The sequence below is a fragment of the Sciurus carolinensis genome, chromosome 6 (genome assembly GCF_902686445.1).
Source record: "Sciurus carolinensis chromosome 6, mSciCar1.2, whole genome shotgun sequence".
NCBI classification, from domain to species: domain Eukaryota; kingdom Metazoa; phylum Chordata; class Mammalia; order Rodentia; family Sciuridae; genus Sciurus; species Sciurus carolinensis.
In genome coordinates this window covers 161,109,183-161,128,534 of record NC_062218.1, presented here as the reverse complement: position 1 = coordinate 161,128,534, position 19,352 = coordinate 161,109,183, and the positions used below count along the sequence as shown (strand labels likewise).

The 19,352-nt window shown below is 50.7% G+C and overlaps 1 protein-coding gene and 1 long non-coding RNA gene across 2 annotated transcripts; both read right to left on the bottom strand.

The window, feature by feature from the left end:
• Window positions 1-7,733: 7,733 nt before the first annotated feature.
• Msx2 (msh homeobox 2) lies at window positions 7,734-13,741 on the bottom strand. The gene is made up of 2 exons (XM_047556087.1): window positions 13,272-13,741; window positions 7,734-9,362 (listed from the first exon to the last, which is right to left on the bottom strand). Exons 1-2 carry the CDS (start codon window positions 13,648-13,650, stop codon window positions 8,938-8,940), a joined length of 804 nt encoding a protein of 267 aa, XP_047412043.1. The 5' UTR covers window positions 13,651-13,741; the 3' UTR covers window positions 7,734-8,937.
• A 990-nt stretch (window positions 13,742-14,731) lies between these two features.
• Window positions 14,732-17,610, bottom strand: LOC124986506 (uncharacterized). Its single transcript, XR_007109016.1, has 3 exons — window positions 17,488-17,610; window positions 15,477-15,732; window positions 14,732-15,025 (listed from the first exon to the last, which is right to left on the bottom strand). It is a non-coding gene; the product is annotated as an uncharacterized LOC124986506 (long non-coding RNA).
• Between the last annotated feature and the right edge of the window lie 1,742 nt (window positions 17,611-19,352).

Below are 19,352 nucleotides of genomic sequence, written 5' to 3'. Positions count from 1 at the left end.
CTTAGGCAGAGCCCTTATTCACTCAGGGTCCCCGTTCCCTTGTCAGTAAAATGGGATGATACACCACATATTACCATGTGGATTGAAGGGAATCGTTTACTGCTGGGCACACGAGACACTCTCACTTAATGCAGTTACTATTCAAAGAAATGAATGCGGTACGAATTATTTTTTCCTAGTTGCTCTGAATTTTGATCATTGTGTTTGGAGAACTTCAGGGGAGGCTTGGGACATCAAGAGTAGATGCTCAGGGTCCTCAGAGTGTGCTGAGACCCAGCAAAACAATTTTTTTTTCTTTTTGGTATTTCATGCATGAGTGATCTATCACTGAGCTACATGCCCAGTCCTTATTTTATTTTGAGACAGGGCCTAAGTTGCCCAGGCTGACCTTGAACTTGCAATCCTCCTGCCTCAGCCTCTTCGGTAGCTGGCATTGCATGTGTGCACCACATCCAGTTGGGAGAACAGTTAACTGCTGAAAATTGAAGAAGACTGAAGGCTGAGTTTGTGTGTTGTCAGTATTGCCATTTTGGCTGGGGCACAGCGCTGTGGTAAAGCAAGTGGTAAAGCAAGTGCTCAGCATGTGTGAGGCTGGGGTTCAGCACCCAGACCCACAAAACGTATGTGTTTTGGGTACAAAATAACAATGATACATTTATAGTCATTTGTACTCCTTGGAATGCTTATACTCTTTGGGGTACATGTAGAGCCATTTTTGTATCCCAAAGAATATCACATATTCACTTCATTTATCTTCTAAAGCATGCATGGGCTTCCCTTTCTAATTCCAGATGTGACCAGGGGTTGTGTGTGGAGGAAAATGGGGGCGTTATTTCCTCTGGAGAAGATGTTTAAATCTGTCTCAGCCTCTACCAGCCCCAAGCTCTGGAAATCTCTCTCCCCTATAATTGCATCTTCCTTCCAAGGCCTGATTTCCTTGGCTCTCACCTGCTATCTGCAAGGGGAAAACAAAACCAAGAAATACCTCCTCATCAGCGTGGACTGTGACCCAGTGGTACCTACGCAAGACACAAATACCCCAAACCAGGAATAACTTAGATCTGCATGCCCAGTCCCCAAGGCAGCGTTCCAGGGCACAGGAAGGGACGGCACTGACTGACAGGCCCACTCCACATGCATTCTCGATGACTTCACCCACTTGCTTCCCTGGAATTCTGAAGCCCAAGATCATGTTCCCCACACCCACCCCTGGGATGGTCTACATTGTCTCTGGCTCTTCTCTGTCCCCATTGCTAAACAAAGAGCACTGCGATGAGAAAGACTAGCCGGGCGAGCCGACGATGCAGAGGAAAGGAAGAAGAGACGAGGCTTTGCAGTCTTTGGACTTTCGCTAAATTGGCCAATTTCACATCAGTAACTGCCTCGTCTGTCACCACCACCTCTCAGGTGACTTTCTGCAATGAGACTTGGGAGACCTGATAACATCTCAGACACAATTTCTTTGCAGTCGTTTTTCCATCATCAGCCCTTCTTAGCATTGAAATAAAAATAGGCAGAGCTTCTCCAAAAGAGTTCTTTTTATATCAGGCCCTACAACCCAGAAACCCCTTTCAGGGAACTGTACACTTTCTTGGATCCATATAAAACCAAAGACAAAAAGATCAGGCATATCTCAAGTCCAGCTGGGACTTCGCCTCACTCAGGTGGACAGGACACTGCCCAGTTAGCTGCCACGTTTGACTCTTCTTCCTTGCAGTGTGACCTTAGGCAAGTCACCTCGCCCCTCTGAACACTCTTCATTTTCTATAAATGATGACAATAATAATATCCCACATTGCCATGAGGGCCTAATGAGAATATATTTTTTTTTCTGTACTTGCAATTAAACCCAAGAACATTCTACCACTGAGCTACATCCCCAGCACTTTTTATTTTTTATTTTGAGACAGGGTCTCACTAAGTTGCAGAGGCTGACTTTTGAACTTGCTCTTCATTGGCCTCAGCTTCCTGAGTACCTGGGATTACAGGTGTGTACCACAGCACCTGGTCCTAATGAGATTCTTAATATGAAAGTATTTGTATTTTAATTCATATATACATGTAGGTGTTTCTTACACATATTTCGCATGTATGTATATATGAAATCGATAGCTGCCTCTGCAAGAAAACTTGGGAGGCACTTTGAAATATATAGATACACATTTATACAAAATCAGATAAGATGGAGAGAGTTAGAAAAGGGTGTGGAGTGGAGGAGTTGAAAGGCTGACTGTGGACAACCCCTGCTTCATCTCTGTTTAGCTGTACAATTATCACCTCCCCATTAACGGCGAACCTCCTGAACCATAGACATGCTGTGCTTTTTTTTTAAAGACCAGCAGCAGACACACATGGTGCTATGCTCACAGCGGGGCTGGGCCTGGGGCTGGCACAGATTTCTCAACCCTGTGCTCACCTGCTGTGTGGTTTCAGCTCTGCTGTCTCACCTCTCTGTGCAGTTTGCTGTGAAGTTTACTTGTCTCCTCTGCAGAAATGGGAGAACCCATACTTCCTGAATCCCAGAGTTGCTGTAAAGGAGAAGAGTGAGAATGGAGTGAGGAATGCCACTGAGGGGGTGATGGCCACTCTGAGTCCTGGGCCTTCGGTCAGGACACAGTCCTGGGCCTGGTCTTCAAATTAGCACTCACATCATGCCTTAGGCTCCATTTTCCTCCTCCGGGAAATGGGTCTGAGTATGTACTCCACTCAGGTGTGGGATAAATGAAGTCCTGCATGAATACATAAAAAGTACCTGGCTCAAGGTGCTGGGCAGCACACCTTGGCGCCCAGGTCCCAGGTAAATCTCCTGCCTCTGGGAGGCACCATTGCGACATGTAATCTATGGACTGTGGCCTCCCAGGTCTTCAGGTCTCACCCTGACTGGGTCACTGCCTGTCACTGCCACCTAGTCATTCTCATGAATGCTCTGAACCTGGTCCCCTTAACTCAGAACGTCCAGCCGTGAGATTCGCACGGGTCGGTGGGTGTAAATCGCGGAGCGTCAGTGTCGGCCCCTGGAGAAGCGCTCCCTAAAAAGGGCTGTTATTATCTGCTTGGCTTGCTCCCCTGGGCGTTGAGGTGTAAGTTTAATGATGGGGGGCGGGAGGTGGGACGAGGGCGCCCGGACGCCTGCGATCTCCCCGCTGGTGGAGCGGGCCGGGCCAGTGTCAGCGCGCATTTATTGATGGCAGGTATTTGGGGAGTAATTGAGCGCGGCGGCCGGCCCGGGGCGAGAGTGGGCCTCCACGAGCAATTAAATGTGATTAGGCCGAGACCTTCGGGATCCAGCTGGGTGATTGATAACCCGGCTGCATTCCTGCAGAGCCCGCGACATCAAACGGGCGGCCGGCGGCGGGCGGGGCGGAAGGGGCCGTGCGCAGGGCCGCGGTCCTCCAGCTCGCGACGCCCACCGGTTCCATGGGGAAAGCCAGGGACGTGCCCCTTCAGGCGCAAAGGTCTCTCGTCGCTCGCCTGCCAGGTGCAGCGGGGAGGGGAGGACGCGGCGAGGAGCCCCGCGCCGCGCGCACCGCCAGCGGCCGCGAAATCGCTGCAGCCGGGAAGGGACGAACAGGAGAGAACGAGAAGCGGGACATAGGTGGTGGGAGGGAGAGAAAACTAGAAACAGGAAAAGATGGAGAGGCGCAAGGAGGAGCGAAGGGACGCGCAGAGAAGAGCGAAGGACGCGGGAGACGCGTGAAGGGCGCGAGCACCGATAGATCGCGGCCGGGAAGACGGGGAAGCCGGGCAGCGCAAAGGCAGGCGGACGCGGAAACCCTGGAGGCGGGGAAGGGGGATAAAGCACGAGCACCATGGGTGGGGGCCAAAGATGAGAAAGGGAAGTGAGCGACCAAGGACGAGGAAGACGAGGGGAGACGTGGAGGAGGATCGCAAAGGCAGCGAAGAAGCCGGCCCGGGCCCCTCCCTGGCTCCCCCACCCCACCCGCACGCCAGTCCCGCCTCGGGTCAGCAAATGCTACGCGCTGGGCCCAGCGCCCCTGGTATCCCGGGGACCAGGCATCTGCCCTGGAGAGCCTGGCTGGGGCCAACCCAAACATCATCAGCTCCCTACCCCTCCGGGCTGGGCGAGGGGCGACTCCCTGCACCCCAAGTCTGGGCCCCGCAAGTCATAAATCACACGTGGAGGTGCTGGGGGTTCCCGGGCGGTTGCCTCGGGATCTTGGAGTCTCTGGAGCCAGGGAACAGTTTCTGTCTGTGCTGACTCCACAGACAGGATCAAAACAGCATGAAAGAAATCAGAGAGAACGTGGTCGGCAGGAGCTGGACTTCTAAAACCCCCTTCCGCCCCCATAGGCTTCAATATTAAAAAACCCCCTAGGAGCCTCAGACACTGTATTAATTAGTGCAACCACCCATGAAAAGTTGGGTTTGGAGCGGCATTCTTTGCCCTGTGTGAAAAACCAAGTCTAATAAACAATTGTTAAGTTGGCCTGTTGCCGCTGGTAAATTACATAGCATTAAAAAAATAATGCTTTTCATATTAGGCACTAATTAAAGGTTGGGACAGCTTTAAAACAAGAGAGGGAGGGGGGAAATCAAAGAAAATATAAAAATGTTCTTTCAAGAGTTATGGGAGGTTAATAAAGTATGTCTGTTAGACTGAGCCTACTTTGCCCCTAGCTACAGCCAAGCTGGAGCCACCACAATTGGGTCTCAATAAGATAATGATATTCCTTTCTCTGCTATTAAAAGCCTCCCAGTGCAAACTTAAAATGATTTATTTAATTTAGGAAATTATGAGGTGTAACTTCAAAGCCCGAGCCGTTAGTAATGGAAAATACCAGGTTGTTTAAAATTATAATAATAATTGTTTGGAGGACTCGGGACATCAAAGTGTTTTCATCCACAAATGCAGAGAGGTCCAGAGGAGGTTGGAAAGAGTCAGAGGAGGTGGATGGAGTTTGGATTTGATTATTAGGAACCTTATCAGGGCAAGATTCAGGATTCCGCAACCTAGTCCTCTGTTCGGCTTTGAAGCGGGTTATTTTGAAAGTCGTTTTACTGCTTTTTATTTAGTTCCTAGGAGGGAGGAGGTGAGAGGGTGGCAGGGGTGGGAGTGGAGTTGACAGGCTCTCCCTTCTGGCTGTGACTACTTTGTTTCATTAGGAGGCCTGGGGCATCACCCATCCCAGCATTTATTTTTTTCCTTACATGGAAAGGGGCAACGGCGCGATTGACTTCACCAACCCGGCCATGTGATTTTGGGGAGGGGGGTGTGTTTGTGACGTGGGTTCTTTTATAAATGAGGTTTATGCTTATTTCAAGCCCAGCAGTGGAAAGGCAGTGGGGGTGGGGGAATGGCCTCTCCAACCCGTGGCAAATGAGAGGCTTTTATAGCGAAGAATGGCCGTGGGAGTTTTCATTCGGTCAGACAAGGTTCTGCTCAAAGGCAGGGATCCTCTTTTCAGTCGGGTCAGGCAGACGCTTCGCCTGCGCCGCTCTCAGTCAGGCCCTCGCCTACCTCCTGCGGCCCTGCCCCCGCACCGCCAAGCAGGGCAGGGTGGGAGGGGTGGGGGAGAGCTCAGCCAGGTCCCCGGTGGTGGAGAAGCCCCTCAGAGACTCCAGCCTGGGCTCTCCAGATCCCTGCCTTGCCAACTCTGGTGCCCACCTCCACCGCTCACCCTTCCACTGGAATCCCTTCCACTGGAGTCCCTCGCTGCCTACCAGTTCTGTGACCTCAGTGAGCCACCTCCCAAAGCCTGTCTCCTCAATGCTAAGTAACAACTGTGAACCTCTCCAGAGGGTGTGCAAGGACTACACGAGTGCACGTGTGTCACAAAGCCTAGTTCCTCACTTAGCAGGGACTCTGAAAGGCGGTTTCCCTGCTTGCTTTCCCACTTTCAAAAGGCAGAGTGTCTCTGGAAAGTTGGAAGGAAGCGTTTAAAGTATGGAAGGGCAGGTGGATCTGTGTGCTGGGCTCCTGGCAGTCTACTTGAGAATGTCCAAAGGTCACACACTGGCATCTTAAGCGCTCATTTCCAAAGCTGGTCTGCAAGAGGCCTGGGTGAGTGTGGGTCTTTCGCAGGTCGCCGAAGGTCAGTCTGACCTCTAAAACGCCAGGACCAAGCCTGAGGCCAGGACCTTGGAACTCCACCTGGGACAGGGGTGGAAAGGAGCCCCAGAGCAAGGCTCACGGCCCTGCTGGGCGGACCTTGGGCCTGGTCCTGGACGTTGTAACCGCCTCCACCCAGGAGCAAGAAGTGCAACAAAGCGTCTTAGCCTGTTTCCCCACCCCACCTCCGAGCCTCAGTTTTTCTTCAGAGTCAGAAGCATGGGCGCAGGGCGGGCGCCCAGCTACCAGACTGATTCGTCTACCCCACCAGGCTCGCAAAAGGCAGCCCCATTCCCCGAATAACACAGGGGATCGCGGACCTTTCCTTGTGGCAAGCAGCCTTCAACGGGAGCCAGCATCTCCGGATCCCCCACCCAGGGAACTTTGCCCGGACTGCGGGGTCCGACCGGCGCCTGGAAGGAAGTTCCGAGGACAGGCTAATTAGGGACCCAACTTGGTGGCTGATGACGAAACCAGGAAGGATTTTGGCCTTTGGAAAATACATCCCTTAAATGTATATGGCTAGATTCTGGTCTGGGACTGGCATGAGGACCCCTGGTGGCCCCTGGTGGCCCCGTGGGATGGCCGAGACGCGAGTTTGAGTAGGTTTGGGACGCTTCGGCCGCTCAGCTCCAAGTGCAGAGAGCGAACCGGAGGAAATCGGCCTCGAATTCCCAGATCTCTCGGTTGGGCTCCGCGCTGCAGCTGGGAAACAGGAGTGGCCGACCCCTAGAAGTCCTGCCCCGCCGTATACAGGGTTTCCGGAGCCCACTTCCAAAGTAGGTGCCGGCACGACGGGAACTCGGAACGAAAGTGACAATCCTAGCGAGTGCTGGTGCCAGCCAGTCCCCACGCACAGCTCCGGCAGAACCTAGTTCTGGCTGTACTTCTGTTTCTGTCCCCAAGGTCACTGAAGCCCACTTGATTTACTTGTGCAGCAGAAAACCGAGTTTAAGACCCTTCTCCGCCTTCCCCACCCGTCACTATTTTACTTCAATGGGGACCCCTCAAAACCCAAGCCTGGTGCCGCGTGCGGTGCTGCATCGGGTTTCCCTGGGACAGGGAAGCTGGGACACGAAAGAACCACCTTCACCCTTCAAAGAGAAATAGCGTTTGTTTGGGCTCCTTCTCCTTGGAAGGAGATAGAAAAGACAAACGGAAAGCGAGTTGACACCCCCTTGGAGTGCCTCTCTCCAATCCAATGAATGCGCCTAGTTTCTCTCCAGAGAAAAGCTGTAAACCCCTTCTCTCAACTTTAGGTCAATTGCTTTGGGAGCTCCAATATTTCAAGTTCAAGATCTTCCCTGGATCATCTGTAAGCTACGCAGATTCTGGTCCCCTCTGCACCTCTTCTTTTAAGAGATCGCCTTTCACTACAGTTTGAAAACTTCCAAATAGCAATCCTCCTTTTCCATGAGCAACACAAGCCGCAGAGGAAACATTTCAAAGTATCTCAACATTTTCAATTTACTCCTCCCCCACAAGGCCACAACACTGGATCGATTCAAATTAAAACAATAATTAAAAGAACCAGCCCCCTCCCTCATCGGGGTAGTGTTTGTGAACTGAGAATAGAGAGCTCCTTTTAAAATAATTGTGAGTTGGGACAAACTTGACTGCAATAAAACAAACATTTAATTTAATTCAGAATAAGAGATAAGAAATAACTCTTCAATAAAATATATAAAATTGTACAATGTACCCTTTCAAAGGGATAGAAGTGTAGGGGGGGAAGGAGCTGGACAGGCAGGTGAGACACCAAGACGCTAAATGGGCTGTTTGACAACACCATTTTTAGCAAGTTAAATGATGGCTTTACCCTCTGCCCTCAACAAGTTAAAAAGTATATAAAATTTTCCTAAGTTTAGCACATACAATATGAACATAGAGAAAGTATGATTTTTTTTTCCTTCCTGGATCTACTAATTATTTAAGAATATTTAGCATATAGGTAATGGTTACAAAATATTTGCTTTTTTAAGCAGAAAATTACTACACTTCCACACCCCCCCAAATCATCTTTGCAAATTGATATATACCTAGTATTTCATAGAAATCATCGATTCCTTCTGACACCCTTTAACTTTTTGCTCTCTGATGACCTGAAATGGAGTTAAATAGCACAGCTCTGGGAGAGTTAGGAAGTATTTCTATTTTCTACCTTACCCTGGGGTGGTCTCAGGATTATTCTCATCCCCCTCTTTTCAATCTTATGGAAAAAATGATAAAGCTGACAATATGCAGAGGAAGGGAAATAGAGTCAAATACAGAAGCATCTCAAGCTTTTTCTTATGCACATAAAATGCAAACATGTTATAACCTCCTTCACTTGCCAGAAGTTTTCCACTATCTACTTCCTACATGCATGGTGTCTAAGTCTAGCATTTGTGTTCCATAAGTGGAAGTCAAATCAGCCTATCAAGACCATCAAATTTGCAGATTTGCAAATGACCGGTCTCCCCCTTTAAGAAAACACAACAGATGGACTTATAGTCTCTTTAAGGTGATATACAGAAAAATGCATATGTATATAAATTTTCCCTTTCCAAATAATTTGAATTTTTATGTTTGCTGTATAAAAATGTCTTATATTTTATTATATATATATTTATACATAAAAACTGCCAGAGCCAATTTTCAGGAAAGGAGAAGGGGGCATTTAGGATATGGCGCCGTAAACAGGACGTGGTGCCTCCCACCTAAAGAAGAATCTCAAACTATGACTTGGGGCCCTGTGGGCCTAGCCACTTGGACGGTGCCTGAAAGGTCCCGTGCAGGAGGACTGGGCCGGTCGCCTTCTTTGAGACAGAGGGGAACCCTTTTAAACACACATCCATCCATCCTGGAGTCCGTGGATCTGGTCCTCCTTAGGACAGATGGTACATGCCGTAACCCACTGGCGTGGCGTAGAGTCCGACGGGTGGGATGGGAAGCACAGGTCTATGGAAGGGGTAGGACGCTCCGTATATGGACGCTGCTTGCAGGGGCGCATTGATGGGGAAAGGGAGGCTGAAGCCCGAGGGTAGCATGGGTTTGGCTGCCATCTTCAGCTTTTCCAGTTCCGCCTCCTGCAGTCTTTTTGCCTTGGCCCTTCGGTTCTGGAACCAGATTTTGACCTGGGTCTCTGTGAGGTTCAGAGAGCTAGAGAACTCCGCGCGCTCTGCGATGGAGAGGTACTGTTTCTGGCGGAATTTGCGCTCCAGCGCTAGAAGCTGGGACGTGGTGAAGGGTGTGCGAGGCTTCCGATTGGTCTTGTGTTTCCTCAGGGTGCAGGTGGTGGGACTCATGTGTCCTAGGGGACAGAGAGGGGATGGGTTAGCAAGAGTGGTCTTCTCTCCAGGTCTGTCTGCGGGCCTCCTCCTAACAGAAAACCCTGTGCTTATGCGCGCGCGCACACACACACGCGCAAACACACACACACACACACACACACACACACACACACACACAGTTTCATCTTTCAAAAAAAGATACTTCTGTCAAAACAATGTATTTTTGGGGGGGGCAGATAAGGAAGGACAGAATTTCAGGTGGATAAGTTGCTTTATTATTTTTTTTTAATCAGTTTGGAAATTTAATGATGTCATGGAACTTTCTATCTGGAAAACAAATAGCATTGAGGATAATGGAATAGGACTGGCAGGAACAGAGCCCTGGTAAGTCAAGGGAGCAGACTTCCCTGAGGAAAAAAAAACCTTCTGAATTTAACTTCTCTTGTCTTTAAAATAGGGAAGGGCTCACTCCCAAGAATAGTGAAAACACTTGAAGGGGGCCCTACACACTGGGTTAGCCCTTGCCGGGTCAGAGCCCATGAATATTGGACTGCATATTCTTGAAGGATAATCACACAGATAAGGTCTGTGGTCAATTAATAGGATCTGTGGATGTGTGGGCTGCCCCATGCAATAAGCAACCACAGGCTGTCATTCCATCCAGTCTTCAGATTATAAAACCTGAACATGGACATCATTTTACAGATCTGGAAGTGGGATAAGTTTCTTGGCTGGGTGCTTCAGTAATATAAACTTTACTAAGACAGAGGGGAAAATTAGCTCACCCATAAATGTACATGTCAGGGGAAATCACACTGCCTCTGAATTGAGAGCACATGATGACATCTTAGTCATCCGTACCCATTCCATGGTTTAGGGGAAATGTGTAAATGATTAGTTTGTCACCAGAATTTAAAAGTGTGGAATAACAAGCAAAATAAAGGTATGGCAACAGCATCCAGACTCCGCTCTTAAACTGGATTCAATTATAGGAAGTTGCAGGCTAGGACTTCCTGGGATGCCAGGACACCTACTAACTTGGGGCTTGTTTTCCTCAAGGGCAGGGGGAGGAGAACAGAGCTTAAGGAACTGAATGCTAAACAATTAATTTTCTGCACTTGGCTTTTATGAGCTATGCTAATTTCTAAATGTAGCCACAGTAGCAACTCCAGGATACTCCGGGGAGAATGTCACATTTCTAGTTTAGTTACTTTGGTGGCCCGTGAAAGAGTTGACACTTCATACTTGAGAGTGACACAGCACAAGTCCCAACCCGGCCTCCATTTCCAACAAGAGATGGATCTGTCCTGGAGTCACAGGATTAACCATCAGTTCACCAGCAAGGAAGAAAAAAAAAAAGTAGTAGGTTCTGTAATCAAAGAACAGAAATTCAGGGGAAGGATGGGTAGGAAACACTGATAAAAGTCTAGACTTTTGCATATGCTAATCCCTGAATAAGCCAGAGAGCGAGATGGGGAGCCTTCTGAATTTACAAATGAACTACACCACGGCTGTCAAGACTCTCAGGAGACACACACAAAGTTCCCTACCCAAACTTGGCCAGGCTCTCAGGAGGACCCAGTGAGTCTCTCAGGAAGACCTGGTGGTTTTGACACCAAATTCAGTGCACACACTTGCTCCTGGCTGAACACAGGGGTTTTGAGCCTTCTAAATGCCTGGGCAGGGTAACTCCAGCTGCTCTGTGGGCTGCATTTAATTTGAAATCCGGGCAATGGGGACGGCACATGTGTATCAAAGCCACAAGGCTCTGAGGCTCCCTCCCTCTCCGAGCTCCACTCCCCCCCCTTCCCCTGCCCCATTTTAAACCAGCCGGAGGAAGGATACGATTATACCAGGCAAAACAGCATTTATCCTACTTCCTCCAAATAACAAAACCGGCCCGGGCGCCGGCTCCCTCCTGCTCCAGGCGCTGTGGCTGTGGTGCTCCCAGGCCCACCCTGATCCAACCACAGCACTGGGCTCCTGCTGCCACCTCCAGGCCCAGATTTACAAATGAAATTTTTCCTGAGACCCTCCAGCTCTTCTTGGGGAAAGGTCACTCTCAGGGCCAGAGGTTGTAGCCTGGTAGAGGGTAGGGGAGCTGAGTGCCTCAGGGACTGCCCTCCTAAGCCCTGGAGGAGCTAGGATGCTGGGATTCCTGACCTTTGGTATCATTCCATTTAAGGCCTGAATCTTTAATGTGCTGCTGGCATTGCCCCAGGCCTAGGAATACACAGTTACTCAAAATTTGTTAAACACATTAAGTCTGTGAGTGTTTTCGAGCCTCTATTTCACTGTCAATAAAATAGGCAAATTATACCTATCCTCAGGGTTGTTTGGAGTATCACATTTTCGAATGCCCGGAGCCCCACCTGACACTTGGTAAGTGATCACTAATGTCCTCGAGCTCTTTCAGTCAGGCCCAAATTGCTGATCCTCTGAACTTTGCTGAAACGTTCTCATCTGTTAACAAGAGGCCCACCGCTGCCGTACAAAGGAGATCAGATAAGATACTACTGCGAATGCTGTGCAACTGGAGTTTAAATTCTTTGAGTCCTTAATCTCCATGCCCTTTGAGTCTTTCAGAATTTCAACAGGGTGGAGAGAGACTGCCAGAGGGGACAGTCCCTGACGCCTGCATGTAGGGCCCAGTCTTGTTCTCAGAATGCTTTTCGTCTGTCTCCATTCGGGAGGGCTGAATGATAGAAACGGAGAAAGGTTCGCTCCCAGTTTAGGAAAGTCCCTCCACAGACCCCGCTCTTTCTCACCTTTCCTGAAGGTAGGGCAGGGGTGCAGTGAGAAGAAAAAGCAATGAGGAAATAGAGAAATGTTAAAAGCCAAGCGACAGAACTACAAGGATCTGTAGAGAATGACTTCAAATTGCAAAGAACCCACGCCCCAAAACATGCTAAATCTGGAATGGGTACAGCCTTACTGGAAGTGGAGGCTAGAAGCAGACCTGGACCTGGTCTTTGGGGAGAGGGATCAAAGGTGGTCAAGTCACCCAACAGAGGAGCAGGGTTTGGACACCAGATCCCCATGCCCAACACAGTGGTTGCTGGTGATCTGGGATGGGAATGATCTCTCAAAAGCCTCTGTGTCCACGTTTGGGAAAGGGGATAGCCACAGGTTGCTAGCCTCTGCCTACACTTGGAGGTTCTAGGTAGGATCCGATAGGGTGAGGTAAGTAGCATCTTTGATCATCTCGCAAGCCCTGCTGGAATGCTGTTAATTACTACTGTGAGCCTAGCGAAGCCCTCGTGTTTCTTGGCCCCAGCCCGCTCGCATCGAAGCGCAGAACCTCGCCAAGGAGGCGCTGGCTGCGGCGACGATAGGGACACCTTATCTTTCCCCATCAGTGTCTCCATCATCCTTTCGTGGGACACGGCTTCTACACCCGCAAGTCTCACGAAAGATGATTTCACTCAATATCTGGTTTGACTCCGGATCTTTAAAATGGGGGCGCACCTCACAGGACTGTGCGTTTTGAAAGGAGATGAGACAACTCCGTGTCTGACACATACCAAAGGGTGAGTCAACGTGGAACCCCCTCAATCCCCTGGCAGAGAGACCCCGGGGTCAATGGGGCAAAATATGCTAAATGGTAGGGCTGCAAAAACCGGCGACAGAGTGACCTCGCAAACCCAGCTGGGGTCCACTCTCCAAAGATGAGCGAGTCCGCTCTTCCGTGGAGCACTGTACAGGGAGGAAGGCGATCCCAGACACTCTGGGCGCCGCGATTCTAAGTGTCTAGGATGCTGTCGGCACGCTGAACTCCCCAGCGGAGGACGAGAATTCCTGGCTCGCTTTCCAGGCGCACAGCGCGTGCAGAGGGGTCTCCTTGCCCGCAGCCTGAAATCCCCGCGCCCAGTGCCCTCCGGCACCCCACGCACCCGCCTACCCCTCGTTCCACCCTGGCGCGCACTCACTTGGTGGCGGCGAGTATCTGCCGGGTTCTTGCATCCACGCCGCTCCATCTTCCGAATTTTCCGACTTGACTGAGGCAGTCTCGAAAGGCTTGACCAGAGGCCCGGGACTGTGCGCTTCCCGGGAGCCGTGTCCCGGCAGCAGCAGCGGCCTCAGGGTGGCCCCTGCCGAGGCGCTTTCGGCAGGCAGCGGGGACGCCTCCTTGGGCGGCTTCTTGTCCGACATGAGCGCCTCCACGCTGAAGGGCAGGCTGGAGACCTTGACGCGACGCTCCTCGGCGCCCCCCTCGGCGCCCCCAGGCCCCGGGCCCGGCCCGGCCACCATAGCCGGGCCCTCCTCATCGGACGAGAACAAGTCGTTGCCTTTGGACGGAGAAGCCATGACTTCCCTGCCCCACGTAGATCCCGGCGCGCAACTCCGCTGGCAGCCCGGCGGCAGCGTCTCAAACTTTTTGCGGGGGAGACGGGAGGGGCGCTGGGAGCCGAGCTTTCCTCCAAGGGGAAGTGGGAGACTCGGCCCAGCCAATCCGCGCCCGCCCTGGCGCTGACGACACGGGCGCTCGCCTCCGATTGGCTCTTCCCGAAGAGGCTGTGGCCTTTTTTTTTTTTTTTTTTTTTTTTTTTTTTTTTCCTGTTTGAAATAAATTAGGAGTTAATTACAGGAGCAGTCAGCAGAGTTGTTATTAGGCTATCCCTTAAGGGTTATAATCACGCCAAAACTGAAAAGTCCAAGACGTAATTAAGGCCGATTATTGAAAGAGGAAGTTCGCTGAGTCCCATTTCTTCTCTCTTTTGACCCCTCTTTGGTGCACATCTCACTCCCCCGGCTCGCACTCCGCCTGAACCGTCTTAAATCCGCAACTGGCGTTGCGAGAACATTTATGAAGCTCCCACTATGCGTCAAAACTGGTCTAACTTTACAAATTTGTGGTAGTCTAGAAAAGCATGGCCAGTATCCCTGCTAAAAATAATGCAGGCATGGTGCTTAGAAGCACCTCGTCATAGCAAGCGCTCAACAGCGTCCGCTATTATTATAACTCGTTCCTCTAGAAAAAGGGACCGGAGGGAGCCCGAAGGGAGTCAGAAGTTGCTCTCTCCTGAATACTTCATAATAGAGGATTTAAATCAGTAGTATTTCTCATTTTCCATTTACACAAAATCGGGGTACTTTTAGAATGTGTAAGTCTGTGTTTTCTTCGCCCCTGAATCTCCTCTCTGGGCGAGATGCGGATCCAATCTTTTTCTCAAGACCGAGAGCAAATGTGTGTTCGTGAGTTTGAGTTTGTTTTGTCACGTGTGTTTAGGTGCTGGTGTTTGCCTTGGAGAGTGGTGGGAAGGGAGGAAAAGTCACCGATTTGTGGTGTCCCCGCCCCCCGCAAATCTCAGAGATACCAAGTCCCATATTTGCACACCCCAGGCCTGAGTGTATTTTGGAGAAGCACATTTTTATTCATTGCACCGGACTTAATTTTTTTTTTAAAGCATCAACATCCAAAGTACGCCCTTAGGGATCGCCTCCCCAAGCCTTAGTGGTGGCGGTCTCAGAGCCGTGAAGAGGAGAGGGAGTTCTGACAGCGCAAGAGGCCTCGGATCTCTTGGCTGTTCCGCAGGCCGCCGGGCGGAAAAGATCGCTTCTAATGATTCTTCGCAGGGTGCAGCTACTCTTTCCTATAGCTAAACGATTTTCCTAAGAGCGAGGTAAATAGGAGGTGGCCGGCTAGGGACTTCGCACACAGCAGAGTCTTCCTAAACAGGTCCTAGAGCGTCGGAAGGAAGAGACGAAGTTTTAAATTATTTGAATGACCGAGGCTTGGAGGCTACCTCCCAGTTCAAGAGTCTTAGAAACTTGACCCCCAGAGCTAAGATCCTTAAATTCTTTCCTCAGTACCTCTCCGATGCAGTTTCCTTCATCCCAAACCTTACCCAGGAGTGAAACTGTGCTGATCTGGGTTAACTCGAAGAAGCATTATCTGAATCTTAGAGAATAAACAGTTTTAATTGACCAGTTAATTCTGTTTTGTCCTGAAAAAGTTAAAAAGTAAACAAGTTCTAAACACTGTTTTATGAAAACCTCTGGTTCAATCTCCCATCACAAGAAACAGGCACATTTTTTTTAATGTTTACAAACTGGAAGCTCAGAGAAAGTTAAAAAAAAAAATAACCATGAAAGCTATCTTAAGATGTATGTATTTTCCCCTTGAGTCATACCTGATGATGGTTGGCTTGATATGCATCTCAAACACAGTACAGGTAAATCCAGATTAAGTTCTGTGCCTTCTAGATGCATGAGGCAAGGTGCGGGCTATATATTTTGGAAGCAAATCTGAAATTCGTTTAGCCCTCAGCTACCCAAGTGTACAAAAGTGTTCAACTTTCAGTTGGGCTGAACCCAGCCAATGTTTTACCATTGTTCTTGAAAACACATCGTTAATATTTGTCAGCTTCAGGGCAGGCAGGCTCACTCCTGGGAAGTTAAAAAAAAATAATTACATTGGAGCACCTTAATTTTAATGAACTCATCTGGGAAAGGGAAAGTCAGGTTGCCCTCACTCCTCTGGGGTCCTGGTATCTAGGTGGATAGCAAAAATTCTAAAACCAGAAATAGGAGAATAGTAGAGATAAAAAGAATAACTGCTGTTGAAAACCAGAGTGCCAAATTATGGCCACAAATAGGAGGGATGGCCAGAGAGGAAACCAGCTGGTTCACTCTAGGATGCAGGTGGCTCCCTAACACTCTGCTGGGGTGGAGACGATTTGGGGAAGGGTCTCATTTCTCCAGGGAGAAGACTGGAATCTCAACCCAAATAGTCCTTCATGGAAAGCCCCACCTGTGCGTGTGCTCAGCGCTGGCTGCCCCTCAGCAGTTTATTCACCTTTTCCCAGTCGCCTGACCTTGGGCAGGCAGCTTGGCCGCCTCCCTCCAACATTTTTCTTTTTTTTTTTTTTTTTAATTCTCTTAGATGAGAAAGAATCCTACCTACCTGGGATGGCTCTTGTGGTAACTAAACTCGATAGGCTATATAAAGTAAGTAGGAGGTGTAGAGGATCGATTTTAAAAGGGCATTATTGTATATAAAAAGCAGTAAGGGTTTATCGAATGCTTTCTCTCCAGATATCCTAAAGTAAGATGTTTCGCCCGCCTTCGCGAGCCTTACGGTGGGTTCTTCGTAAAACCTTCAGGGCTGAGAATTTCGCATAGTCTCTCAGCGGAGGGCTGGCTTTGACACTTATGGGGCACTAAGTGAATGTGAGTTCCCGGGGATGTTTCCATAGCTGCAGAATTTGCAAGCACAAAAGCGGGGCTCCAATCCGAACTCAGCCACCACCAAGCGTCAACTCTGCAGGATGCTTAAGTACCTAGATCGGTCTAGGATCTCATTTCTTGATCCTAACACACCGCCACAGGCCGGGTCGCCTCCCTCCACCCCTCCGCCACACTCCCGCCCCATTTTACAGATGAAAAGCTTTGGACTAGGAAGTGCTAAGTGCGCTGGCCAGGGTCACGCAGGTAGGAGGTGGGAGGCCCGCTAATCCCCCGAGAGCCAAGGCCTCTGCGCGCAGATCCTCAGCCCCCCACCTCTCCTAGCTCCGCGGGGCACTGCGCGCGGATCACGCTCGTTGGTACCGTAGCCGCGCACGCGCGCTCCGAGTCCCAGGGCGAAGACACTTCCTTGCAAACCGTGGAGCGCAGCGCAAAGACGGCAGCGCGAGTAACCCCGAGGACTGGTCGCCGGATCCCGGAGGCTAGGAGGAGGGGGAGGGGCAGCAAAGGGGCTGTAGACGGGCCAGGGCTGCGGGCAGGCGCCAGGCGCGGGGAGATGAAAGGCGGGCTCCGGGGGAAGGGGCTGCGCCGGGTGACCGGCTCCAGCCGCGCCGGGCGCCCCGCCCCCGCTGCCCCGGGCAGAGGCGGCTGCCCGCGCCGGAGCCGCGTTAATTGCTCTCGGCCCCGGCACTCAGCCTGCGCGGAGCCGGGACAACCTCACTCCAGGAGGAATGACAATTCGCCCTAATGGGACAACCTCGCTCCCAGAGGAGTGACAATTCCTTCTAATGGGCCGCTTGTTAGCGGCCTATTCTCCCGAACCCGGGTATCAGAAGCGGGCAGACAAGCGGGCGCCAACGTCCGCCAGGAATTCCACAACACTGCTCTCCACCCCCCAGACATTCGCTGTGTGACCTCAGGCAAAAGGCTGCTCCTCTCTGAGCTCATTTTTCTTACCTGTGCGGTGTGGCGAAGGAATGGGGAAGATCAATCCTCAGTGGGGTGGCCATATTCCCAGGCGTCTAGAGCAATCCCTTTCGGAGCGACACAGCAGGGAAGTACGTAGACAGGTCATTCAGGGTCAGAGCGGTAGTTCGTGGGGGACAGTCCCCATGCTTGTGAAATTCTGGACTCTCAGCTGCTAGCTGTGCCCCTTCACAGGTTACAGAAGACCTCTTGAACTCTGAGCTAAAGCTCCCCATTTCACAGTTGAAAAGTTGAGAGAAAGAGAGGAGAGGCAGAGATCGCAGCAGGCGCAGCCGGATCCACGCTGCACCTCTGGAAGAAGCCCCTGGCCAAGCTCTGCTGGGGGAGGGGTGGGTAAGTGGCCGCAGCAGCTGCACCTCCTGGCAGGCCCTGGGTGGACCTGGACAGGAATGGCCAGTCTCTAGACTTTGAATTGCTCCTGCCACAGCAGGTGTGGGTTACCAAAGGGAGTCACCGTGAGGGTTCTGAGCCTTCTGCAGATCTGTAATCCCAGACCCCTAGGCCTGTAACCCCAGCCTCGGGGAGGCTGAAGCAGCAGGATTGAGACTTCAAGGCCAGATTGAGCAATTTAGCAAGACTCTGTCTCAAAATAAGAAATAAAGGATAAGGCGTGTAACTCGGGGCACCTCCAGTACCTCCCCACAAACAAAACCCCACACCCCAAACCCCATGTCCCACTCCCTGCCTGCCACCACTACCCGAAGTTTCCCCTTTCAGAAATGAGCATGCCAATGCTCAGCCCCCCGGGTGACCAGTGAGGACCTGGGGAGAAGCCATAGAAGAAACAAGCATACCCCTCTGCCTCCAGCTTCGTGGAGTCTCACGACTTTAAATAGGGCTCAGCCGTTCATTTCCTGTGGTCTCTAGATGAATCAGTCACCTTTCTGCACCACAGTTTTCTCATCTGTCATATGGGCGCTCCAAGCATTTGGTAGATGTTGGATATTATCGTCATTTTGTAAGTCGTTATCTTTTTGTAACCTCTCTTTCCAATAAATCTCTCTAGCAGTGCACATTTAGGTCCCACTGATAGAGTGTTGGGTGGATTGAGACATGAAACTGCGACTTTCTTAGGCCTCTGTAAAATGGGAACAGCTACCCATCTCTTGAGAAAGAAGCCCACTCGGCTCTATCGCAGGGTGGGCATTAAGGTAAGATGAAGAAGTTCAGATACAGAAAAGGCAGGACTTCCATCTGCCAGGACCCGGACACCCCTTCCTGGCATCTTCCCAGCCCCTGCCTGCACTGGAGGGTAGTTCTCATGAGCAGGAATGCAGCTCCAGTTTGTCTGCAGAAAAAGATCCACAGGACTTCCTGGAAGAGGTGGCTCAGGAAGCTGGGTGACTGCAACCTGAGGAACCACGCAGGCTGGCACCTCGGAAGGCGCCATGCCCAGTCTCCACTCATCTGAAAGTCAGAGTAGCCCACCCCCAGCCTCCTACAGTGGTCCAGGCTGAGAAGAGGGCTTTGGTGGGCTCTGTTTGCTTTGGTGCTGGACTTGAACCCAGGACTGTGTTTGTGCCAAGTGTGCGCTCTGCCACTGAGCTGCACCCAACCCAAAATGGGATTTTCATCAGGGTCTAGTAACTGTCGTTCCCTTCTTCTTTCTTTTCCCTCAAGCAGCCCTGGCTGCAGGGGCTGTTATTTCTCTTTGCAAAAGAGAATATTTTAGCTTAAAGCTTGATTATGTTTCTCACAATTAGTAAATTCCTGGCCAAGATGTGCATCGGGGTTGGACTGATTCTAAACGTATGTATTCTGCCTGAGGCAGAAGAGGCTGCAGAAGTGGGAGGGGAAGCCGCTGGACTAACTCCCTGACAAGAAGCATCTACTAT